The sequence below is a fragment of the Eumetopias jubatus genome, unplaced genomic scaffold, assembly GCF_037043125.1.
Source record: "Eumetopias jubatus isolate StellerSeaLion01/CBP00866 unplaced genomic scaffold, mEumJub1_p1.0 scaffold_26, whole genome shotgun sequence".
Lineage (NCBI taxonomy): Eukaryota > Metazoa > Chordata > Mammalia > Carnivora > Otariidae > Eumetopias > Eumetopias jubatus.
Window position 1 is genome coordinate 1,068,204 of NW_028274832.1, and position 25,647 is coordinate 1,093,850.

The window sequence follows — 25,647 nt, forward strand, 5'->3', positions numbered from 1 at the left end:
CCTCCACGTTGCTTCTCAAGGGTGCGTTTCTTAGTAGGTAGATCTGTATGAATTGCCGTGTTGGTCATAATGAGTGACTGTCAACAGCTTCCCTGCATTGTGTAGGTATATCACATACCACATCTGCTCTTTTCTTGACAAAATCCAATCAGGCACAGATTTTTTTCTAGAATTGGAAGCATATCTGAATGGTCTTGAGTCTGAATGTGAACGAGAGCAAAGCTGGTTGTGTGTGAAGTTGGGAGCAGAGTGAGCACGTCAGTAAGCCCCGCAGGGAGCTGAGTGCCGCTGGGGTCACAGAGGAGCCCTTCATCCGTTGCCCTGACTGTGAAACCCACATTCTGCACCATGGTCTGGCCCCTGCCACGTCTGATCCCACCTCCTGCCACTCTCCCCCGCTGTGCTTCTGCTCAGGCCACACCACCGCCCCAGTCCTCAGGGAGGTCCCTGCTCGGGAGCCTGGTATTGTGAGGGGCCTAGTCTTCCCAGGATGTGTTCGGTCCGGCATTCATCGTCCCAGGAGAGCATCCTGTTTGTTCTTGTAAAATGAGCGGATCAAGGTCATGATGCATTTTGAATATCTGTTCCGAGTGGGATGCTGCCTAAACCCCTTACACACGCACCATCTCTCCTTTGTGTCTGAGCGGGGGTACTTAACGCACATCCACCTTCTCCTCCCACATCTGCCTCCGCACGCCCCACTGGAGGACCAGGATGAGGAGCCTGTTTACTGTCGCCTACAAACATGATAAGGGGCCTCAAAAGGTTTGTTGGCTTAAGTGTCAACAAATTCATTTATTTTAAAGTCTGAAATACAGTATTACCTACTTAGTTCCCGTGAGGTTAAAGATAATACGCCTGTATGGAAAACGTGAGTTTGAACATATCGTGTAGGTTTGGACCCTGCTAACGATTGTAATGAACCGGTTTTGTTTGGCAGTTTGCATGTGAACTTGGACATGGGCAAAGCCGCATATGGATGGAAGATCATGAAGGACGAGAGCATCCCCGGCACGGTTGTGCGGACCAGCACCATCCCAGAGGAGCTGGGGCGCCTGGTGTACTTGCTCACGGACAAAACAGGTACTGCTCCTGGTTCATGTTTGCCTTTGCGTGCTCGCCCAGGGCAGGGTGACGATGGTGTGCATGTGCCTGTGTGCGCTCACCGGCATCCAGTGCAGGGTGACCCTGGCGCGTCTGTGTGTGCATGCATGTGTGCGTGCGTGCATGTGTAGCGGCGTATTGAAGTCATTCAAATTTAGGATTTTCCAGACTCCGCTGAACACTGGCACACAACTAACCTTCACCTTTGAATAAACACAGTATCATTAGAATTAGCAAAATGTTAAATCCTTAGAGATTTAAATGACATGTTTATATATTTTTGATTCTCTGCTGCCATACCATTCTTTGTTTTATTAGTGCGGCTTCTGGAGAGGAAATACTGCTTGCCTGTTTATTACAGGATGATACTTGTGAGCTGTTGGAAGAATGTAACACGATGTGTGTGGGTTTGGTCTTTTGACAGTAATGTTCTCCTGAAGAGCCTTCCAAGTGACTATCCCACCCTCAGGTCCCTGCCCCAAATTTTATTTGCCCTTATTCCATCAAAGAATCCTTGTCAATCCTTAACATAATAAATAAAACATAAACTGAATCCAGTGAAAATCCTAGCAACAGGTGAAATCCCTTCCTGATTTCTTCATTCATAGTTTAAATTCCTGGTAACTCTTGGGGCGCCTGGTGGCTCAGTCCCTTGCCCATTGACTCTTGATCTCAGCTCCGGTCATGGTCTTAGGGTCGTGAGATCAAGCCCCGTGTTGGGCTCTGTGCTCAGTGGGGGAATCTGCTTGAGATTCTCCCTCCCTCCGCCTCTCTCCTCAGTCACATATGCTCTCTCTTTAAAATAAATAAGTCTTAAAAAATATCTCATAGTAATTCTTAGTGAACTAGAACTAAGGATACTTGTATAATATGATAAAATGTGTCTCAAGTAAAATTCAACATTATTTTTAATAAAATACTAGAAAAAGCTTAGTCTGGAAAGAGAGAAATCTAACCGCCCTATTAACATGTTTCATTCTGGCCGTTGCAGTAAGACAAGAACTAGAAATAAGCTCTCTGCCTGAAAGATGGAGCAAATATTTGTAGATGAAATAATGAACCAAGGGAATCAACTGCTAAGAGTACGAACCAATGAAGTGTCAGGTCACAGGTCAGAATAATAAAGTAGCTCCCTGCGTGTCAAGCGGACGGAAGAGGGAAGGCCCCACTCGTGGTAGCGCAAGCGCGTGTGAAACACGTGGGCATACCGACGTGAGGGGAGTGAAGGGCATGTGAGGATGATCAGACCTTACAGAGAAACGTGAAGGAAGACGTAAACCAGTGAAGGGACAGACTGCAGTCTCCAGCGCAAGGTCCCCAGCGCGAAGATACGGGATTGCGTAGAGCCTGCCTTCACGATGAAGTGATAGGTTTACTGCAGTTCCAGTCAAAATCCAGTTGCCTGTGGCACGTGGTTTTGTTTTGTTTTTTAATTTAGAGTGGGTTTTTTTGTTTTTATTTAAGTAATCTCTATCCCCAGCGTGGGGCTCGAACCCACAACCCTGAGATCAGGCGTCACACACTCCACTGACTGAGCCAGCCGGGCACCCCAGCGGCATTTGGTGTGGTCAGGGTTGGTCATTATGGCACGTCGGGGGCTGTCCCGTCAGGTGATGCTCGTAAGTCCGAAGAACTCCAAAGTAACGAGGGGCTCAGACTCAAGAAGGTAGGCTGCGAAAATGCCATCAGATTTCTCCCTTCCCATCCTCACTGAGCCGACAGGAAAAGATCCAGAGAATAAAGTGTGGGAGACACGCAGGCGTGCCTCCGCAGAGGTTGAGTTATTTCTGGGAGACAGGTGGGACTATTTTGATGGAGAAGCTGGAGTGAAGCAAACCCAAACTCAAAAAGATTCCTGAAGTGACCCCACAGAAGAGCGTCCTGGGGAATCTGTGAGTTTACAGCACACAGGTCTGTGGGGGGCGGCACGGGAGGCTGTCAGGCTGCCCACCGGCGGCAGGAAAAGCCCAGCTATGCTCAGCCCTGCACTCAGCAGCCTGGACCTTGTGCATAAATACAATCGGAAACCAGGAACAGCAGCATGCACTCGGAGTCCCGCACAAACAGGCACGCTGTGCCCCAAGTGCACAGATCTGTGCGTGTTCACAGAGAAGCCCAACGGAGCCCTGAGGCAAGGGTACTGCATGACAGAAGGACTTAGTCACACCTGCAAATTCAGTGTCAGAATTAAACTACATTTCCACATACCAGCAACAGTGGGGGCACTTAATTCCAAAAAGGCCAATTAGAATAGCAGCAAAATGTATAAAGTAATTAGAAATAAATCCAAGCAGAACTTGTGTAAAGCCTGCATGGATATAAGTTTGAAGACCTGAGCAGGAGCTAAGCGAGAGGGTGGGCATCTCAGTGCCACACCCCGTGTGGAAAAGTCCGACCTGTCTGAGGCGCACACTGCCCCAGGACCTTGTCTGCACCATTGGTGGGAGCGTTACCTGGTGGCCACCGCTCTGTCCGAACGGACGAGCCCCGACAGCCTGCGCACCGCGGTGCCCCTCTGGCTCCTGCTCCCCAAGGAGACACGTGCGCACGCGCAGCAGGAGACAAGCCCAGGGATGTCCATGGCATCATCTTGGACAACAAAACCAGACTGAACATAACAAAAGCGATTATCAGTACAATGCATAAATTGTGGAGTGTTTGCAGTTGAATGCTAACTAGCAATGACGGTGTCACGGTTTAATGTTGAACCAAGAAAGGTCTGGGGCCTTCCCCTCTCGGAATTCTGTGCTCCCCTCCTGCCCTGTGTGTGAGGTGCGCGGCGTGCTTATCCGGGGAGCAGGTGCGGGCTGGGCTGTCCTGTCTGCAGCCCACCTGCTCTGGTGGCCACTGAAATCTGCATGTAACACAGCTAAGTGTGGTGCCTGTGATTTCACGTCGGTTCGCAAACGAGAAGCATATGTCAGCACACAGTATGCTTGAGAGTGACTGGTTCTCTCTCCTCTTCCCGTGTCTCTGGATGTGTGATATCAGCAAGGGAAGAAGGATTTTGTGACATCATTTCTTCTTAAAATGCTAACTTTTTAGTATGCATTTTAAATGGTGATGGGGTCATCATTCTCCTTTGTTTCATCATAGCTCCTCCATTTGTCTTTGAATTCTGAGTTCCATCCAGGATAAGGAAGAGTGGTTTTGCCCAGAGTCGTAAAGTAAAACCCCATTTTCCTCATGTCTTACTCTGCTGCTTTCACAAAGCAAAAATAAATAATCTGGGCTTCTGAGATTTAAAAAGAATTACAGAACATTATATAAAATATGTGAGTGAGAGAATCTTACACATTTCATTTTCCAAAAGGCCTTTTTGTTCCAGAAGTCACTGAAGGGACCCTCTGTCACCACTTCCTAGTGTTGGAGCCACATGGAGTTTTAAACATTTTTAGTGTTTTTAAAAATTTTTGGTCTTGAGCTTTTTCAGACCCTTTCTCCGTAATCGGAAGGTGAACGCCACCCACGGCACATCAGGCGAGCCACACGCTGTGCCAGCCCTGTGCCTGTCCTCGCCCTGGGGCCATGGGGCCGCGGGCACTTGCCCTTCACGGGTCCTCCTCCCTGAGGGCACTCAGGAGGGAGTGTTGCCTTGGCTGCTTCTAAAGGCCACACGGACCAAATCGCAGGAGAAGGACATTGAGGACGAGTTGTGTAATTGTCACCACACTGCCAGCACATAGTAGGACGAGTCTAGAAACCAGCTTCTCACACAGATGGAGGCCGCCGGCACACGGGGGTTGGGCCCTCACCTCTGGGCAGCGTGCGGCCTCCGGGGACCCCCAAGCCTCCGAGCAGAGCCATGCGTTGTCTGCCGGGAGGGCTGCATGGCTCGAACTTGCGCTCACCTGCCCTGCCGGGGGGTCCGGCGCAGCTGCGTATCTGTTGTTACTGGGAAGCGTCGTCCGGCAGGGACTGAAGTAACTGTGCTCTGTGTTGTAGTAGTCTCGTCGTGTGACTGATTCAGGTCCTCTGCAGTTGGCCGGGGCCCAGTGGTCACTATGGTGGGCTCCACCATCGCAGAGGGTCTGACGGGGGTGGTGGTTTGGCAGAGGGTAGAGAACTTGGGGTGTAAGACCGTATGCAGACATCATCTGCTTAATCGAATGAGCTGCTGTGTGAGGAGCCTTTCGCTGCTGACCTGCCCATAAGGCGGTCCTCGGCGTGATCGTGATCGGGCTTGTGCCTCATCAATACGCTTTCTGACAAGAAGCGTCCATCACGCGGCCTCTCGTTTGCCCCAGCAGAACAGAGAACGAAGTGTCCCGCAATTGCATTACAGTTTCCTTCTTGTGGTCAAGAAAGCGGTGTGGTGTAATTAGGTTTGATTGGGGTGCACGTTTCCGGTAAGATCTGAAATGAATGATGTTGCCATAGTGACGCGTGTGGCCAGCAGTGCGTGAAACATGAAGCAGTTCATTCGACAAGAGCGGACATCTGTTAGCTGCCAGGGTGCAGAGCATGTTGACACTGCCCAGAAATGGTGGACGTGCCGTGATAACTGAGCAGACGGCGCTGGCATGCTAGGGCAGGTCGTCTGCACCGAGTCCGCTGGGGAGCCCCCATCTCTGCGCCGGCTGCTCCTGAGAGCGGTGCTGCGGAGGGCTCGGAAATCATAAAACTTCGCTCCGGCTGCAGCCTGTTAGAGCAAGCCGCGAATTCCTTTGTTGGGAATCTTTATGCTCCTGTATGACAGAGCATTCCCAAACCACGCCCTGAGACAGGTCGTTTAGGATGCGCACCGTGTCGATAGCACCCGTTACCTGGCTTGGCCGTGCGGTTTGCACCCGGCTCGTGTCAGCTCCCAAGGCCGCATCCTCTGCAGCGGGAAGCGCCGTGTCCACAGTGGCAGGGGCAGCGGACCATGGCGTGCGTGCCTCGCCGGGGAGACCTGGCGCTGGGGGTTATGTCCCGTAAGCCAGGGGCCCTGTAAGCTGGGGCCAGGCACAGGCTCTCTGGCCTGCAGACGACAGCTGGGGCCTCTGGCGCCAACACACCTGCAGGGTCTGGCACTGTGCATGACCGGAGCGCGCACTTGTGTGTGTGCTGGGCTGTTCACCCCAGGTGAGGCACTTGATGCAGGCAGTGGTTGAACAGAGGCCTATTGTACTGGGAACCGCGGTCTTCTGAGAAAGCCTCATTTACAGCAAATACAGATTAACAAAGAATATGGCCACAGTCTGCAGGGTATTAGAAGTTGTGTTTCCATCCCTCATTGCTTCGTGGTAAAGTCTGAGTAGCTTTGTGTTGATCTCACGTGATCATTGCTCACGGCCTGGATCCTGCGCTGGAAGTCCATGGGGTTGGGTGGGTGGCCTGTCCCCAGTGTGCCGCGGGCAGACTTTCCTTTGTTTCTGTGTGGTTGCCACGCCCTGGCTGTCCCACGCACGAGCTGCGGTGTGGCCGCGCCACCCGCCAAACACTGGGTCAGAACACTTTGCAGCTGCGTCTCCAGCAACGTGTCCTCTGCCTGCCTGTGAATCGTCTCTGTCGCTGCCCTGAGACGTGTGCCTGCAGGACTTTGTCCTTAGAAATTGAGTTCCCCTCTACCTGCTTTGCTGCTCGTCCTCCAGAGCCCTCTGCCTTATTAAGGAGCTACAGCATTTTCCTTCTTCAGGAATCACAAAACACGCCTTTTGTCCAAAGACATTTTCCGTCCCTGGCGCTCTCCTAACGGCCAGGTCGCGGGGAAGCCTTCTGGTGGCGTCTGCCCATCCCTATCATGAAGCTTCAGACTTGGGACATACTAACAGTTGAATTAAGATGACAAAAATTGTATGACCTATCAATTGATTGAAATCATGAAAATTGTTTAAGATTTGAAAAGCGGTTTTGCATTACTGACTCTTTTAGTAACTGGCTTAACCTTAGACGCCCCTGCTGTACAAGAGGGTGTAGAAAGTCTCAAACTCGCCCTGACTTTCCTGCTCAGCGTTTTACAGGGTCTGCTGTGAAATAGAAACATCATTGAAAGTTAAAAAGATCCTTCCAGGATTCACCTTAGTATGTTAGAAGATACGCGCCCCTACATAAAGGAGCGTCTGCATCCATAACCCAGTCTCTCACCCAGCGAGATGCAGATGCATTCATCCAAATGGCAAAATAACTGAGCCAAAAATTTCATCGTTTATTTGATGAAATGATAGTCATTTGTTTGAATATGTCTGTTATAACCTCCATAAAACGTGATTTATCAGCAACTAGGACGAGGGTACCAGATGCAGCGTTTGACTCGGACGGCAGGCCACTGGGGCAGGTCGCGCCAGCGTTGGGCACAACCACCGTGTGCTGTCAGTGCGGTCCGAGCTCCCTCACAAGGCCACCTGGTGCACAGCAGCAGCCCCCTTGCTTCCCTGCCCTCGCTCAGCCCTCGGTGACCCCTGGTCGACCGTATGCCTCAGCCGGTCTGCCTGTGCTGGACTTCTCCCAGGAGTGGAAGCTCACACCGTGTGGCCTTCTGTGTCTGGCTTCATTTGCTCAGCAGACACTTTCCAGGTTCACCCGCACTGTCGCGTGTCTCAGTACCTGACTGCTTTCTATTGCAGGCGATACTCCGTCGTGTGGATAGACCACATTTCATTTCCATCTCAGTTGAGGGACATTAGTGTAGGTTTTCCTGTTTCTGTTTGGAAGAATGCTGCTATGAGCAAGGTTCTAGCCAGGGCGGGTAGGCAAGAAGAGAAAGGCATCCATGCTATAAAGGGGAGTGAAGCTAGTTGTGTGTGACATGGTCTTCAAACAGAAAATCATAAGGAGGGGTGCCTGGGTGACTCAGTCGTTAAATGTCTGCCTTTGGCTCAGGTCATGGTCCCGGGGTCCTGGGATCAAGCCCCTGCTCCCCAGGAAGCCTGCTTCTCCCTCTCCCACTCCCCCTGCTTGTGTTACCTCTCTCACTGTGTCTCTCTCTGTCAAATAAATAAAATCTTTAAAAAAAGAAAATCATAAGGAATCCCCTAAAATCTGTTAGAAGCAATAAATGAATTTAGTAAGGTTTGAGATACAAGATGAATATACAAAAATGAATTGTATTTCTATACGCTAGCAACGAACTATCCAAAAATAGAATTAAGAACACAATTCTGTTTATGATGGCATCAAAAAAATGAAATCAGTATTTTATAGTGTTAAGATGGCAATAGGATTCCCCAAATTGATTTACAGATTCTACACGATTCCTCTCAACATCCCAGCTGCCTTCTTTGGAGAAATTGACAAGCTGATCCTAGAATTCCTGTGGAAATGCAGGGAGGGTGGGCGCCCAGAGTGGTGTAAACCATCTTGAGACAAGAGCAAATGGAAGGACTCCACAGTTCCTCATCCCAGAGCCTGCCACCAGGCTGCAGGGATCAAGACAGGATGGTGCTGGTGTGAGGACAGACCTTGAGATCGAGGGGGTGGCATCCACAGTCCGGACATCAGTCCCTAGCTGGACACTCAGACGACTTCCAATAAGGCTGCCAGGACGGTGTGCCGGGAGGAACTAAAGCCTGACGCTGCCGGTCGACTGGATTCCAGCACGGGTGCCGCCATCCTCACTGGGGAGGACCAGCCCCTTCAACTGACAGGCAGGGAGAGCAGGACGTCCACATACAGAAGAATGAAGGGGGACCCCTACCTCACACCACACACAAAAACTAGCTCCAGATGGATCACAGACCTACATTTAAGACCTAAAATGATCATTTTTTTAAACTGCTGAGTTTTCAGAAACTACTCTAAACTTGTCTTTTGTTTCATTCTCTTTGGCTCCATTAAGCACCAGAATAAAGAACTTCTAGGTATCTATCTTAATAGAAAGCTTTATAGGGCACCTGGGTGGCTCAGTTGGTTAAGCGACTGCCTTCAGCTCAGGTCATGATCCTGGAGTCCCGGGATCGAGTCCCACATCGGGCTCCCTGCTCAGCGGGGAGTCTGCTTCTCCCTCTGACCTTCCTTCCTCTCGTGCTCTCTCTCTACCATTCGCTCTCAATAAATAAATAAATAAATAAATAATCTTTATAAAAAAATAAAATAAAAATCTTTATAAACATAACCCAAAAAATAAAAAATAAATGTAAACAAAGCCCAAAAGAAGAAAGAAATAGTTTAAATCTGGATATGTTATCTTTTAATTATTTTAAACTAAATTTTTAAATGCAACAGTGTATTTACTATTTTAGTATGTGCTTGTATGTGTCTATGGGAACTCTGTGGCCTCCCATAATTTCAAGGGGTCTTTGTGCATTACTCTAGAGAGTTCTCCAAACGGCAGCAGGAAGCAAACGTAACTGCGTAGTTGGAGTTTTCATCTCAGAACTTAAAATGCTATCACCAGGCTGACTGAGGACAGTGAGCTAAAGCAGTGTATTAAGGTAGCAGTCACTCGGGGCACCTGGGTGGCTCAGTTGGTTAAGCGACTGCCTTCGGCTCAGGTCATGATCCTGGAGTCCTGGGATCGAGTCCCGCATCGGGCTCCCTGCTCAGCGAGGAGCCTGCTTCTCCCTCTAACCCTCCCCCCTCTCATGTACTCTCTCTCTCTCATTCTTGCTCTCTCAAATAAATAAATCTTTAAAAATAAATAAATAAAAAATAAAATAAAATAGCAGTCACTCTACAGCTCCAGATTTGCTGTCTAGAAACAGTCTGTGATCGGAGCAGTAATCATGATGTGCCTTTGGTTTTGGAAAATACTTGCTGTCCACATGGAGTATTGCATTTGGGAATGCCAGAATGCTCGTCTTCAGTAGTCTCGGGAGCAAGATGCTCTGAGTAAACCATCTACCATGTGACTCAGAGAGATGCCACCCTCAAGCTGTGGTGGGTTAATGGGCATAGGACCTGATCGTTGGCACAGGAAGAGGCGGGCGGATGTGCCTCTGACAGAGGGGCTCTGCCTCTGCACAGAGTGTCTGCAGAGCCCAGAGGCCCATCAGCACCCAAGTCCAGACCGTAGGGAACACACTGGAGCAAGTTCATTTACAAGGAAGAACGAGAGAGCAGAGAAGACTGTGGCCTTGGGCTCAGGAGGCTTCACCTGGACCCACACTCAAGCAAACAGTGTAGAAACACAACGGGAACCAGGCCTGGCCTTGGTATTTGATGCTGAGGAGCTCCTGCTGTTTGTTGCTGTGATAACATGGGGGTTACATTTATTGTAGCAGCCCCTTCTGTTGTTAATAGCTGACACGCTCAGGCAGGAAGTGGCAGGTCCCAGGAGCGTGGCCCTGAGGTGGTCCTTGCTGATGTGAGGCCTCCATTCGCCACTTTACATGATGCCATTCTGTCCGCTTTGGGGTACGTTGGACATTTCCCTTAAGAAACGCAGACGGGTTGGGACAGAAAACACATTGCCGGAAGTCAGTTCCTGGCACTTCTTGTTCTCACATTTGTAGTTGAAATTTCTTGCATGTTCTGCTTTATCCCCGCAGTCGGTACACCTGTGTACACGCATGTGCACATGCACACGTACGCACACACAGCACTGTGAGAGCGATGCTCCAGCACGCGCCCCGAGGGTGTCCCGGGTGCGTTTGCACACAGTCGGGCGTCTGGCCATAAGACATTCTAAGTCAGCGTTGTTCTCCTGAGGTCAGCTCCCATACTAGAGCAGCATACGTGTGCCGGCGCCTGGTTATCCTCGGGACCGCCCAGCGGGACCAGCTCCTCGTCAGCCCCTCCAGGGAAGCCGCATGAGCATGGAAGTCTGTAGACCTTCCTCTCCACAAACCCGCCCAGGTTCCCCTTGCTTCTCTCCGGCCCACCGAGGCAGAGGTGCAGAGGGGCTCACACCTGAGGGCAGGATGAGGTACGTGTCTGAAGAACCGTCAGCCGCACCTCCCACACACAACCCCGTCGTGTCTCAGGTGCGCTTCCCGCCGCAGCGCGGCTTCCTGCTCGCACTCCGAGGCTGCCTCGTGGCGTTGACCGCCAGCCGTTAATAACTCCGTGCGTGGCTCCAAAAACCAGTTCAGGGGGACACGTGGTTTTTCTCTAAACATATTGTCATCTGCTTTTAAAAATATTCGCGTATTCCTAAATCCGTGTTAAGTACCACAAGTAACAATAGTCTGCAAAGTCAGGAAATTAAAAAAAGAAAAAAAAACAGTTTTTCCAACAGATCCAGTTTTCAGGACAGGAGGGTATTACGTAACAAAGCGTCTTCTGCTTTTTTGTTCAGTGCTTTCCAGCCTTGGGCTCTAGCTAGAAAACTTTTTCATCTGGTTGAGAAACAGTAATGTAATTGTTTCCGTTTCTGTCCTTTGGTGTCAGCATCCTGTATCTTTCTGCCAAACCTCCCCTTCCTCTTTATTTATTCATTTATAATTAAAATCAGTTAGCATATAACATTAGTTTCAGAAGTACAGGTCAGTGATCTGTCAGTCTCATATTACACCCAGTGCACGTTACATCACGTGCCCTCCTTACTGCCCATCACCCAGTTACCCCATCCCCCACTTACCCATCTCCCCTCCAGCAATCCTCAACTTGTTTCCTAGAGGTAAGAGGTTTGTCTTATGGTTTGTCTCCCTCTCTGGTTTCATCTTGTTTGATTTTTTCCCTCTCTTCCCCTATGATTCTCTGCCTTGTTTCTTAAGTTCCTTGTTTCAGTGAGATCATATGATAACTGTCTTTCTCTGATTGACTTATTTCGCTCAGTATAATGCCCTCTAGTTCCAACCACATTGATGTAAATGTTCAGTATTCATCCTTTCTGATGGCTGAGTCATATTCCATTGTATATATGGACCACGTCTTCTTTATCCATTCGTCTGTCGATGGACATTTGGGCTCTGTCTACAGTTTGGCTATTGTGGACATTGCTGCTATAAACATTGAGGGTCAGGTGCCCCTTCTTTTCACTACATCTGTATCTTTGGGGTAAATACCCCAAAGTATTTGGGGTATTTAATAATTGGGTAAATACCCAATTGCTGGGTTGTAAGGTAGCTCTATTTTCAACATCTTGAACCTCCATACTGTTTTCCAGAGTGACTGCCCCAGCTTTGCATTCTCACCAACAGTGTAGGGGGGTTCCCCTTTCTCCACATCCTTGCCAACATTTGGGACGTTAAAATATGTGATATTACACTTAGCTTAATGAAGGACGAGATGTAGCTAAATCAGGTGCTTAGGCATATTTTGCCTTGATAAAACTAAACTGTCATTCAATCATTATACTTAGTACTATATTTAATTCCATGAACCTTAGAATTACTTCCTAATCTTGCCGTTGGGAAGCAGAGGTTCATGACCTGACAGAGTCAGCACGTGCATGAAGAGCAGAGGCATCCCCAGTGTCAGGTGCCCGAGCTTACAGACGCCAGAGGCCATGCGTGCTGCCGTGCTCCACGTATCAATGTCTCCTCCGGCGTGAGGAGGAGGTCTCCTGCAGTACTGCTTTAGGAGAATCTTTGGTGCTGGAGAGGCCAGTGTGACCCCGGGTCCTGGAGAAGACGCAGGAGAACGCAGTCCGACCTGTGCCCTCTGCGCACGTCCTGTTCATTCCTGTGTCTTCGGTGAAGTGTCGTAGCAGGTTTCTTCCAGTGGCTGGTTGTCTGCTGCGTGCGGTACTGATGCAGCCAAGGGGTCTGGGTTTCTTTGTCATACTTTTTACTTCGATGCACTTTTGTATTCCTTACGTCGTGCGGACTGTGAACTCGTGGTAAGCGTGTGTTCGCCCCCGCCTTTGTTCACATGCTGTCTGGGTTTGTGAGTTGGGCGTGCCCACACCCTCTCCCAGACAGGCTGGCTGTGACTTGGGACGGCTCGCTCACGCTGGGTCATGGGGACGTGCTTGTTGGACAGCAGTATCATGTCACCGCCTTGGCAATGGAGGCAATCGTGTGTTTCAATTCCTTTTTCCATGATGAGTGGAGAGTGTGGGAGGAGGACACGCTGATACCAAGCGTGAAATAAACATAGTTCTCATACACACGGTACAGTTGAGGTGATCATGGAAGTGCGTTTGAAAGGGAGCGAGGTCAAGCAGCCATCACTGAGCTTTGTCTCTTCGGTGTCTTGGCCCTGATCCAGTTGACAGCATACTCAGTGGTGAAGGGAAAGAATCAACGTGAGGGGGACCGATTGCTGGAAGCGTGGTGTCTTAACACCGAGGCACAGGAGTGTGGGGTTTACGTTCCTCTTAATTCTCTGAAGCTGATCCTTCCTTTTCCCACACTCCAGATATTGCGTGGAACCACCATTGCCTTGTGTAGAGACCAGCTCTCTCCCTGGGCACTCTGGTCCAGGTGATAAGGGACTGTGACTTGGGTATCAGGATTTAAAATCTCCCAGGTGGTGAGTGGGCAGCAGTGCTCAGGGTCTGCTGGGATGCACACAGTCAGACACAGAGCCACTGCCCAGCCTGAACGCAGCATCCCCACCCTGTTGATCTGAGGCCGTGGAGCAGGAGACCTAATCCCATGGGCACCTTGGAGGTCCTACCCACTCTGCTGCCTTGATGTAAAATACATGCAATCTTCAAAGAAAAACTATTCATTTAAAACCAAAATGTTTTATTATAACAGTGTGTAGTCTCAAGACTTCTTAAGAACGTGAGCATTTGCAAGGTATATATGGATAGGGGCACCTGGGTGGCTCAGTTGGTTAAGCGACTGCCTTCGGCTCGGGTCATGATCGTGGAGTCCCGGGATCGAGTCCCGCATCGGGCTCCCTGCTCGGCGAGGGGACTGCTTCTCCCTCTGACCCTCCCCGCTCTCCTGTACTCTCTCTCTCTCTCATTCTCACTCTCTCAAAATAAATAAGTAAATCTTTTTTTAAAAAAAGGTATATATGGATAGTAGAATTTACATAAGGAGACCAGTATAAATGTAAATTTATCACTAGGTAAGTAAATGTGTAACTGTCAAATCTTAACATAATTTAGGGCGAGTGCCTCTGAACAGTTCTGTGATTCTGAGCTGATGCCAGTCGACGGCCTTGCTGAGCACCCAATGTGGGCGGAAGGCATCCTGGTCAGTATAACGTGTGGGTCACTGGCATGGCCCTATATGTAGATTCAAACTGTACTCTCCGAAATCTCATCTTTAAGAATCTACCCCACATAAATAATGGTTTTGTAGCTGCATTTTTTGGTGATAACAAAAAATTTTAAACCATCTGAGTATCCGTGTTTGGGAGGAAGATCCAGCAGAACCTTGTGTACCATACTGGGTTTATGGTATACCCCCTAAAAATAACGTGGAATACCCCTGTGTGTAGTCATGTGAAAAAATAGTTTATAAATGCATACTTGTCTCTACCAGTGGAAAAGTTGGAAGAGGTTATATACCTAAACTAGGTGATCCCAGGGTGTGAGAGGGTACAACAAGTATTTACAACTTTTAATATAAATGAAGGCCTCCAATTCCAGAACGATGGAGTGGATGTTCTTCTCCCTGTCTGTCCTGCTGAGCACACCACGCACCTGACGTGCTACGTGCAGCGCACACAAGAAGACCGTGAGCGGGGAGGGAGGAAGGCAGGCTCGCCCCATCAGGAGGACCAGCAGTCAGTTCCCTGGTGTTCCGCTTCGTGCCCAGACTGGGGCCTGGAGAAGCCAGCGATGCAGAGATGCCAGTGGGCACAGACAGGCCGAGAAGAGCTGCTCTCTGTGACCGAAGGAGCAGCCTGGCAAGACAGGAACACTCACGCTTCCATTCCAGCCGTTGGAGAAAGCACAGCACACGTGGCCCCGTGATGATGTGACGGACGGAGGAGTCACCACGGCGGTGGCCATCCCATGGCCACATGTAAGTGTGTCCAGTCAGCGCATGGTGCAGCAGCAGCTTGCACAGTGTTCCCTGTCCATTTGTGCTCAGCAAAGGCCCCACCCTCTGTCTCCGAAGACCAAGTGGGGACCCTAGACTTCCAACCTCTCCTGGCTGTCCAGATGACCCAGCTCCCAGGCCAGCATGGAGTCCAAGAAGGCTAAGGGTCGGACTTTCATGTCTGCTGGGCGGGCAGCCTGGACAGCCATTGTCACAAACAGAATCAGCGCGGTGAAGAACTGATGGGTCGTGCCAGACTAGGGGTGGGCGAGGGCATGGATGTGGCCACGGATGCAGGTGAGGACCATGTTGGTGCAGATGGGATGCCTCTGCATCTTGATGGCCATGCTGGCCGTGCAGATCCACACATGACGGTGACGTGAAGCTGATATGCTGCGCGGTGCCGGGCACTGGTCTGATCCTGCGCCACTCAACACAGGGACGGCCAGTGGGGTGCCAGGCGGGGGATGCGGGCAGCCCCCTGTGCCGCTGTGGAATCCAGAATTGCTGCAGGAGAAGTCAGAAGAGAGGCCAGCAGCCCTTACTCAGGAGGCTGGCGGACACGAGAAAGGCCTGTGGTAGGCGTGCCACCCAGGGGGAGGAATCACACATTTCCTTGTGAGGTAGCAGTTTTTTCTTTAAACTAGAGTTGTTTCTTATGAAATGCATATGTTTCTTATTTTTTCCTATCATTTCATTGAGATTCCTGGTAGTTGCTATTTTCTAAACTGGAGAGCTCTAATTCTGTAATCGTCTAGCATTTCAGGGGCCTGGCAGGTCCCAGCAGCCGTGAAGTGCACTGCCCAGCTGACATTTCATGTAGACGGTGGACATTGCTGGTTGTGTTTGAGGGAGGGAGGAGAATGAAGGGTCCTTATTCTAGGAAGGCGGCACCAGTCAGGAGGTCAGAAGCCATTCCCGAGTCTCGCAAGTCGGGATGAGCGGTGAGGGCCCCAGAGTACATGTAGCTGCGGCAGAGCCCCCGCACCACACCTGTGCGGCTGGTGTGAGGAGGTCTGAGGGTTGGCAGAAAGGACGGAGCATGATGAGGGCGGCGTGTGGGGCAGCTCCGTCACCCGCCTCCGCCTGCGTGCCTGTGGACCCCCTCGCCAGCCTCAGCCGGTGTTTCACGGTGAGGGGGTGGGCGGCAGGGCGGCGGCAGTGCCCGCAGTCAGGCGCTCAGGGGGCGCTCCGGCAGGGGCGGGTGCTGCTGGTCAGGAGGCGTGCGGGCCAGGTGGCGGAAGGGGAGGCCAAGGCTGTGCGTCCACAGGGTAGAACAACCATCCTAGAGGAAGAGTGGGTGGAGCTGGGCACCATGAGATCTGGGAATGGTGACACCTTAGACCCTAGAATGTCTGCAAAGCCAGAGAATCCTAACAGTGTGGCCCCAGCACGACACACACACAGACCAGGGGAACAGAAAAAAACCGCACCCGTAAATGGGCAACTAAGGCAGGACGAGGAGGGCAAGAGCGGACAGTGTCCTCGCACGTGGTGCCACAAGAGCTGGACAGCAGCGTGCAGAAGAAGGAAACCGGCCCTTTGTCCCGCACCACACAAGATGAACGCAGGACTGAAGACCAGAAACCATAGAGGTTCCAGAGGAGAACACGGGCAGTAATCTCTTTGACATCGGCCTTATCAACATTTATTTGGAACTGTCTCTCCAGGGAAGGGCAACAAAAGCTAAAATAAACAGACAGGATTCCATCAAATGGGATTTCATCAGACTACAAAGCCTCTTCAGAGCCAAGGAAACCCATCAACAAAATGAAAAAGGAACCTATTGAATGGGAGCAGATATTTTCAAGTCATCCATCCTGTAAGGGGTTAATATCCAAAAACATATGAAGAACTTAGACAACTTAGTATCAAACAATTAAAACGCCCCAGTTTAAAAATAGGCAGAGGATCTGAAAGGACATTTTTTCAAAGAATACCTGTAGACACATGAAAAGATGCACAACATCACTAATCGTGGGAGAAATACAAATCAAAACTACGATGATACATCTCCTTCACACAGGTCACAGTGGCTAAAATCAACAGGTGTCGGCAAGGATGCAGAGAAAGGGGAACCGCCGTGCCCGGCTGGTGGGAACGCAAGCGGGCGCAGCCCCTCTGGAAAACGGTGTGGAGGTTCCTCAAGACATTAAAAGGAATCACCATGTGATCCAGCAATTGCACTTCTGGGTGTTTATCCAAACAAAATGAACACTAATTCACAAAGATACACACCACCCCTATGTTTGCAGCAGCATTATTTACAATATCTGAGATCTGGAAACATCCCAAGCATCCATCCGTAGATGAATGGATACGGGAGAGGTGGTAGAGACCTATGTTACTCAGCCATAAAAATGAAATCTTGCCATTTTTGACAAAAAGGATGGACCTAGAGGGTATGGTGCGCAGTGAAATGAGTCCGAGAAAGCCAAAGTTGCAGAATCCAAATAACCAAACACAAGAGAAACAGACTCAAAGACATGGAGACAAATGGGTGGTTGCCAGAGGGGAGGGGGCGGAGGAGGGGGGAGAGCCGCAAACCTCCGGTTATCAAATGAGTCCCGGGGATGTACAGTACCGCATGGGGAGTGTGGCTGGTGATACTGTACTAGGGCCGTGCGGTGACAGATGGCGACCGCACTCAGACGGGGAGCATTTTGTATAAAAATAGCGAACCGCTGCCGTGTACACCTGAAACAGATAGTGTATGTCAGCCTCCAGTTTTCACAAAAAAGAAACACGGAAGTGTTCCATCCAGTTCCAGCAACAGCACTGTGAGACGGTGGGTCTTCGCACTGGGTGAACTGGGCGCATCCCCGTTCCATCCCCGCGGATCCCGCGGTGTGAGCCAGTGAGCAGGGCAGAGCACCCTTCGCTTAGGGTCTTTTGCCACTTGCGTTCAGTGGTTTACAAACCTAAAGAAATAGTAGTTTATTCTTGGTAGGAACTGTGCAGGTGTAGTATTCTTATTTTTGCCATACGTGTAAAATTGTTAGTAATAAAAAGGTTGAAAAGTATTATTTATTGTCATCGTATTTATAAACTGCCTCATACCACAGCCCACCATAGATTAGAAGCCTCACATTCAGTGTATGTCAGAGGAAAAAGTGTCTACAGGAAATTCTTTAATGATGTCAATCTGATAAGTAAGATATTTTTTTTTAAATAATAAATTTTCAGGGAACTGCTCATTTGGGCACACGTAACAGAGGTGAGCTTGGTGCTTATTCTAACAGGAATTAATGTACAATTTCATTAGCTTTTGATGATAGGTAACTATCGTCTTCATCTCAAATCTTTGATGTAAATAATTTCTAGAACTTCCTTATTTCATTTGGAAGCTGAATTGTTTTTAATTACATTCTTTAAACTATTTTAATTAATTCTGCTTTACTTAATGAGGATGACATAACCAGGAAACCCTTTTAAACTGTACTTCTCACATAATTTTGATTTCAGGAAACTTAGGTGCCATTTAATTGAGGTACTAAACGGGCTAAATAGAATTTTGAAAAAGCAAAATTTCTAAAACTGATCAGCATCCCTGAGAAGAGCTGCTCTTTGAAATTTATGAGACCCTAATGTATGTATTCTATCCATTCTTGTAAGAAGGTTATTCAAAACAGTCTCTGAAACAGTGTTATGAAATACGGATTTTCCTTCATGTTAACGTAGCCTTCCTGTCCTGTAGTGGGAGTTCTGAGCTATTTTGTTTTGAACACCAATGTGTATGGAGTCATGGATAGATGTGAAAACACTTTTTATTATATCTTCCACATCACATGTGCCAAAGAAAACAGAAGTTAGTTAATATTTTATGGGTGCCTTGTAACCGTGTGGAAAGCCCAGCTTCTAACTGACTGGGGATAGGATTGTTCATACCCACATTGATAATTACATCAGTCAGTGGGTGATCCTTCTGTGAGCTGTGAGGTAAGTGCAGAAAAGCCCGGGGGCCTACATGACTGCACTTTTCGTTACCGTACCTGACGCCCATGCTCACAGGTGTTCACACTTCCCCAGGTTGCTTTACTTCTAGAAAACCCAGTAAGCAAAAATCCTATGTGCGTATTGTGTGTGCATTTTTATATTAAGTGATACACATACACAATGTTTAGGGTTTTCAGAGTCATGAAGATGTGTACCATTGTGAATTTATGTGTCACTTTTAATGAAAATTCACCGTTTTTGAAATAATGTTAACGTCTCGCTGCCTTTCATGATGTTACTTCACTGTATTTGGCAGACCCAAGACATCTCATAAAATTGACCTGTGCGTGCTCCTCTCTTAACTGACTTCCTTACACACCAGGGGTGAAGCACTTCCTCATGCTCAAGCACACGTGAGTGCCTGGCCTACATGGACTGGCTGTCCCCAGGAGTGAGCCCTGGCCATCTGGAGGGACGTGAGCACCTCCAGGCAGCTCACCGGGCAGAAGCCCAGCTAAAGGGAACATGCCTCCCTGCTCACTGACCTTTCTGTTGCTCCACACGATGCAAGTGGTGCTAAGGGTTAAATGCATCTGTTTCTGTTCAATGAAAAATACTTAATTTTTCAAAATTGGGTGTTTTTTTTAAAAAACTGGTAGGCACGCTAATTTGGGACTAGTTGATGTCTTTCTCAGGCAGTGTTCTAGAGTATAATTACAAAGGTAGTGACTCTGTTTTCCAGTTTCACGCCTGTCTCTTTCAGAACAGGCAGAAGTTATATTTGTACCAAACAATGCATCTGAACTGAAAGACAGAGGCCACACTTTCTTCAGGTAGTTAGAGCCCTTCACATTATCGCGCTCTTCCGGAGGGATCTGGGAGGGACACTTGTCCTCAGTGGGGAAGGACATTCCTAGCTGCTGGAATTACAGAGCAGAGCATTCTCACTGCCGATGGGCGCCCCGCTATGAGAGCTCGGCCCGTGGAGGTCCACGTACGGGATGGGGAGTCCTGGTCCTGTTGATGAGCTTTCCTCTGTGACCTGGTCTTTGTTGCAGGAACCCTCACCCAGAACGAGATGGTGTTTAAGAGGCTGCACCTGGGGACTGTGTCTTATGGAGCAGACACGATGGAGGAGATCCAGAGCCACCTCAGGAATCCATACTCACAGGTAAGCTCATTGGCATCCGCACGGGAGCTGCCTGCAAAAGTGCCTGGCTCTGTCGAACCAGCCTGAACCCACTGTATCCGCTGATCTGGAAATCGGCAAACATCTTTGAATGTCCTAAAACACTCAGTTCTAATTTATAAATCAAGAAGCAGTTTTTGAACCAATTTTATTTTATTTTTTTTATTCTTTGTAAAGATTTTATTTATTTATTTATTTATTTATTTATTTGTTTGTTTGTTTGTTTGTTTGTTTGATAGAGATAGAGGGAGAGCACAAGCAGGGGGAGGGAGAAGCAGGCTCCCCGCTGAGGAAGGAGCCCGATGTAGGGCTCGCTCCCAGGACCCTGGGATCATGACCTGAGCCGAAGGCAGCCACTTAACCGACTGAGCCACTGAACCAATTTTGAATAAGCATTTCTATATTGTAAAATAATAGAAAGGATATAATGACCTTAAACCATTTATTCATATTAAATAATTTTCTTAGTGAAATATTCCAAAAGATTACTCAGGATAGGTAGTATTTTTAAGACTATTAAGTAGAATACTGCATCACAGGTGTTTCTTACCAGTTCCTCTGGGTTTCTTCATAATTAGTAAGACTTTCTCATATTTTCTTGCCTTTTCCATAAACAGAAGTAGACACACGGGATCGTGAGCCCTATGTCCCTGTCATTCGGCCTCAGCCGCTGTCCGTGCACCGCAGACCTGGTTCCCTCCGTAGCCCTGCTCCTCTTTCACCATATCACTGTGAAGTGAAACTCAAATGTCATGTTATTTCATCTGCAAATACCTCGTCTGTGTCTGGATCAGATAAGGACTCCTTGGGTGGAGGCAGGGGGCGTATATCCTAAGTCTTGGCCTTTCCCTGGAGCTTCAGGAGCTCTCTGAAGTTGCAGGGACAGGAAATACACAGCCTAGTAGCCACAGTGTTTGCCAGAGACTTGGTAGGCCGTGCGCTCTGCAAGTGCGTCTGTGGCCCGGGAAGGTCCTGACACGCCAGATCCTGACATGGGGCCCACAGGGCCACGTGTTCCCACAGATGACAGGGTGTGGGGCAGGCAGACACAGGCCACTCTGCAAAGGTCAGTTTAGGCCGCAGAGGTCCCCTAGCCTGTTCTCAGGTAGCGTTCGTGTTGCACTCATTTGAATTCACTGATTCTGGGTAACCAAACCTTGCAAGCCCAGGGTGTCTAAGATGCTGCACACACAAGGCTGTGGTTTGAACCCAGTGCCAGCCATCACTTCCCTAGGCTGCTTTTCTGCCTCTCTGTTGGCCTATTGTGAGGTTCGGGCACCCCCGTTGTAACAGGCCAGCATATATCAGGTGCAAACGTGCCATCACCCGCCCCCCAGGGAAGCGGGGCCTCGCATGTACACAGACCACTGCCGCCTCGAGGCTCCCACGGGCCGTCTGGCAGCGGCGCCCCCAGAGGCTGTAGGCCCTGTGTATTGATGGTCATACTTCTGACTTGACTTCCACAGACGGGGCTGAGCCACACACGCCCTGAACAGTTTCTGCTCTGACCGAATTCAGGTGTACTGTCTGCCTTACATTCAGTTTGTGAAAACCTCTTTCTTCTGTAATGTTTACCAGAACGGCGTATACTTTACTTTTCAAGACGCTGTCAAAAGAAAAGTATCTAATGCATATGTGTTTATTGGATGTAATGATCACTTACACAAGCACACATATACTTAAAACCAAGCCCTTTCTTCAGTTGGATGTCACTCAGTGCAATACAGAGCATTTTGTAACCTAGAACATTTATTAACAGAAGGAAAATCTAAAAAGGAGAAGGAATAGGTCTTCCCTTCTCCTGGTAATCTAGGTCTAGGTCGAAACAGTACCAGGTAAAATCTGTTTTTAAAAAATAAATTTACATTATGCATGAATATGATTTTAATAGCTCCAAATAAGCTGTTTTCTAGAAAATTTAGAAACAGAAAGGATGAGTCAGTGTATAAAAATAGCAGATATTTAATACTTATTTCCACGGAGGAGGTCTTTTAAAAATCTTTTTTCGAAGCTGTCTGTTGGTTGGCTGGTTAGATAGTACTCTTTTGTAAAATTGATTTTATTCCTGAGATTCTGTCTTTTTATTAAGATGATAATAGTCTACCAGGTCCACTGCAATGTAACATGAATCTTTCATAATCTGATTATATTTCCCCTCCGGAAGCATTTGGTGATGGAGGGCATAATCTTTAATGGCATTTGTGTGAAATGAAATTCTACAGCCATCGATAAACAGAGTCCTAAGGGGAGTCAGCCGTGTTGCGTGCCGCTCTCCCTTTGCCGTGCAAGCAGCAGGCGGGTGGGAGGCGAGCGCAGGGGAGAGGCAGTGCCAGCTGCTGAGCTGCACGAGCAAACCCTTCATTAGACAGCACTGTGACTTCACGGGCAGAGTAGTCACGGCTCGGTGGCTCTGCATGCCCCGTCCAAAAGCGAGAGCCTGGCTTTCTCAGGAGGGCCGTCACAAGTGGCCATGAAGGTAACCGAGGAGCCTCTGTGGTCCTGCTCCACCTCCCCCTGGAGCGGGGGGGAATGGCCACTCCACTGACGGAGGCGAGTGCCCTCGAATGCAGCCTGGTGCGGGGGGAGCCAAATGGAGGGAGCGGGGAGTCACGTCCGGAGCGCAAGAGTCTGAAATAGGAGGTGGGGATCAGTTTTCGTCAGATGCCGGGGTTACTGTCATGCACAAAACTAGCTCTTAATACAGAGGCTGTGACAGGCTGGATTCCTTTATTGTATTAAAGGAAGATTCGTAAGTATTTTTTCCTGCTTTTAGCTTTAGTGCACTTCAGGTACAGCACTTTTTAATGAAACATGAAAGCAGTTAGGAGTATATGGCTCTGGTTTGCTCTTTAACTCACCCCATCTTTACAAGGAGAACAAACATGACTTATTACGGACTTAGCAAGCCAATGCCATGGATCAAGTGAATGTAGAAAAGGAAAACCCTCCGACTCTAAGTACTGCAACAGTTTGGTAGCCGTGCCGACCAGGAGACGCAAGTGCTGACAGCGCTAGCACGGACACGTCACGTGAGCGAGCCCGTTCCCTAAGAGCTGCTTGTCTCATCCCTCACTGATGCACTCATAAAAATCACACGTGCTGGTAACTCCAGTATCAACTACGTTGTCTCTTTAATTTTGTGACGTTCGTATTTTATCAGATGCAGTCTCAAGCTAGCGGGAATGCTACCAGTTCAACACCACCAAGAAAGGCCCAGTCCTCAGCTCCCAAAGAGAAAAAGTGTTAGCAGTCGAGTCCACGAAGCTGTGAAGGCCATTGCGCTGTGCCACGTGACCCCCGTGTATGAGCCTCGAGCCGGCGTGATCGCGGAGGCCGAGTACGCAGAGGCGGACCAGGACTTTAGCGACGGGAACCGCACCTACCAGGCCGCCAGCCCTGACGAGGTCAGTCGGGGCCTCTTAGAGGATCTCAGATACAAATCTGCATCAGAGGCACAAGAATTCGTTCTTCCAGGGGCATGAATGCAAGGGGAGCTTTATTATCGTGTCTAATGGTGCCTTAGCTCCAGGCCTGAAGGCCACATGGCTCTCTCGGATTCGTGCATTTGGTCCTGGTGTGTCCACATACCCCAGAAAGTCTGAGTGAGTTACTGGAAAACACATGGGAAAAATCAGAGTTTTACTGATTTGGAAACTGATTTGTGACCGAGTCAGATCTTAATAAAGCTGCTGGCGCCTGGACTGTTCCTCCCTCATCATCCCATCTTCTTAATTCCACGTGAATTGTCAGGCTTACGTGTTAAATTTCCAGGTTTGTTCGTTTGTTTGGGCAGAATTTAGCTATAGCATATCTATTTCAAAAGAGAATTAGGCTATAAATCATTTCAAAAATCTACAGAAGACAGAAACAGTAAAATCTTCAATGTGGCAAATTAGTCATTTCTGACCTTACATCATTTTTTTACTTTTTTTTTTTTTTAAAGATTTTATTTATTTGTTTTTGTCAGAGAGAGACAGAGCACAAGCAGGGGGAGCAGCAGAGAGGAGAAGCACACTCCCTGCTGAGCAGAGAGCTCGATCCCAGGACCCAGGGATCATGACCTGAGCCAAAGTCAGACACTTAACCGAATGAGCCACCCAGGCGCCCCCATTTCTTTTATTTTTAGATTGATAAAAGTCATTGTTAAAATAATTTGCCCAATTCCTGTTCAGCCAGTATATTTTAAGTAACGTTTTCTTATGCCCTCCCTTGTAGTCAAGGTTCTTGAGATGATTCTGTAATCAAACCAACCATGGAAGCAATATAAGCAAACAACCTTCTTTTTTTTTTTTAAATACTGTATGAAATTGGATCATGTAATAACTCCCAAAAAGTACCATCCATCACAGTTTAAAAAAGAAAAATCTGATCTAATGTTTTAAAGAGAGGAGCCCGGTGATTCTCGTAAACGAGTATTTCGGAAGAGCGAGGTCCTTCTGTAATGACATCACAGCAAGGAACTTGGGCGCCGCTTTCCCCTGAGATATCTGTGTCGGGGAGGCTGGAGGGCTGGGGCCTTAGGCTGCCGCTGGGAACCACAGCATGAAACCAAGAGCGCCAAGGTGCTGGGGTGTAACGTGTACTGCAGAGTCTGCAGCGCTGACAAGAGCGTCCCTGTTGTGCTGAATAAAATTAATTAAGAGGTCAGAAGATAAATCTGTGAGTTTCCCGTGTTAGGAAAGGCGTTCTGTGAGTCATAGCTAGAGCCGGCTTGGGACCTGGGCCAGAGAGGACTGTGTAGTTGTGTGTTGTGGGTGCCGGCTTGCAGGGGCTCGTGTCCTGTTTCCCTGCAGCTGGGAGCAGCCAGTCCTGCCTGTTTATTCCTCGAAAGCTGCTTGCGACCATCCTGATGGGTTTCGTTCCCAGAGGCGCCCTCAGTCCATGTCTGCCGTCTCCTGGGAGCCACAGGGGACACACCGGCACCCTTCATCCTGTCTGCATGGCACGGGGACTGACAATTTTGTTTTCTTCAGTCTTTTTTGTGTATCTGCCTTTTTCTGTACCTGTGCTTGGTTCCAGAAGTGCTGATTGCTGGGCCTGGTGTGGAGCCAGTGCTTCTCCATTCTGGGGACGCACTAAGTGGCCCCCATAGCTGAGAACCACTGAGTCTTGTGAGTCCTCCTGGGCGCTCCCTATGGTATGCGGGAAGCACCTCGGCGGAGCAGGTGGGGAGTGCCCGTGTGCGTGGTCCCTCCACAGTGCCCCCCAGGCCGCACGGTGGAGACAGAGACTTGGGACCCCTTTACCTTGTTCTGACTTCATAATGACGAAGAACAGTAGCAAGAAACCCGAAGTGCACCAGCAGACGGTGTTTTACTAAGCTTTATGCACCGCTGTATTATTTGAAAACCAAATTTATTTTTGAAGAGGTAGTTACATAGGCACTGCCTTATTTATTTAGTCAGGAAATTATCCCACGGTAACCAAAACAAGCTACTTTAGAAATTATGACATGTCATTACTCAGGGGAAAAACAGCCAAAAAGATGAAAGTTCAGTTTTTCTTTAAACGTGGAAAGCTGAGACCGGTTTCACTAGCTCCAGCCTCCCCTCAGTGCTCGCTCACATGGAGACACCTCCCTGTCCCCCCCCCCCCCCAGCCCCCGCAGCTGCCTGCCACACCCCTGCGGCCCTGGGCCCCCTCCACTGCGGAGGGTCAGCTCAGGGG

The 25,647-nt window shown here is 48.9% G+C and overlaps 1 protein-coding gene across 1 annotated transcript; it reads left to right on the forward strand.

The window, feature by feature from the left end:
• Window positions 1–745: 745 nt before the first annotated feature.
• Window positions 746–23,462, forward strand: LOC148162036 (putative phospholipid-transporting ATPase IIB). The gene is made up of 5 exons (XM_088020404.1): window positions 746–765; window positions 941–1,083; window positions 19,850–19,962; window positions 23,141–23,222; window positions 23,296–23,462. The coding sequence occupies exons 1-5, from the start codon at window positions 746–748 to the stop codon at window positions 23,460–23,462; spliced, it is 525 nt and encodes a 174-aa protein (XP_087876530.1).
• Window positions 23,463–25,647: the final 2,185 nt, after the last annotated feature.

Excerpts from the sequence above, each read along its gene's own strand:
- LOC148162036 (XM_088020404.1), top strand. The coding sequence starts at position 746 with ATGATAAGGGGCCTCAAAAG. Across the intron at positions 1,084-19,849 it reads CTTGCTCACGGACAAAACAG|GAACCCTCACCCAGAACGAG; the intron begins GTACTGCTCCTG and ends TCTTTGTTGCAG. Across the intron at positions 23,223-23,295 it reads AGCTCCCAAAGAGAAAAAGT|CCGGCGTGATCGCGGAGGCC; the intron begins GTTAGCAGTCGA and ends ATGAGCCTCGAG.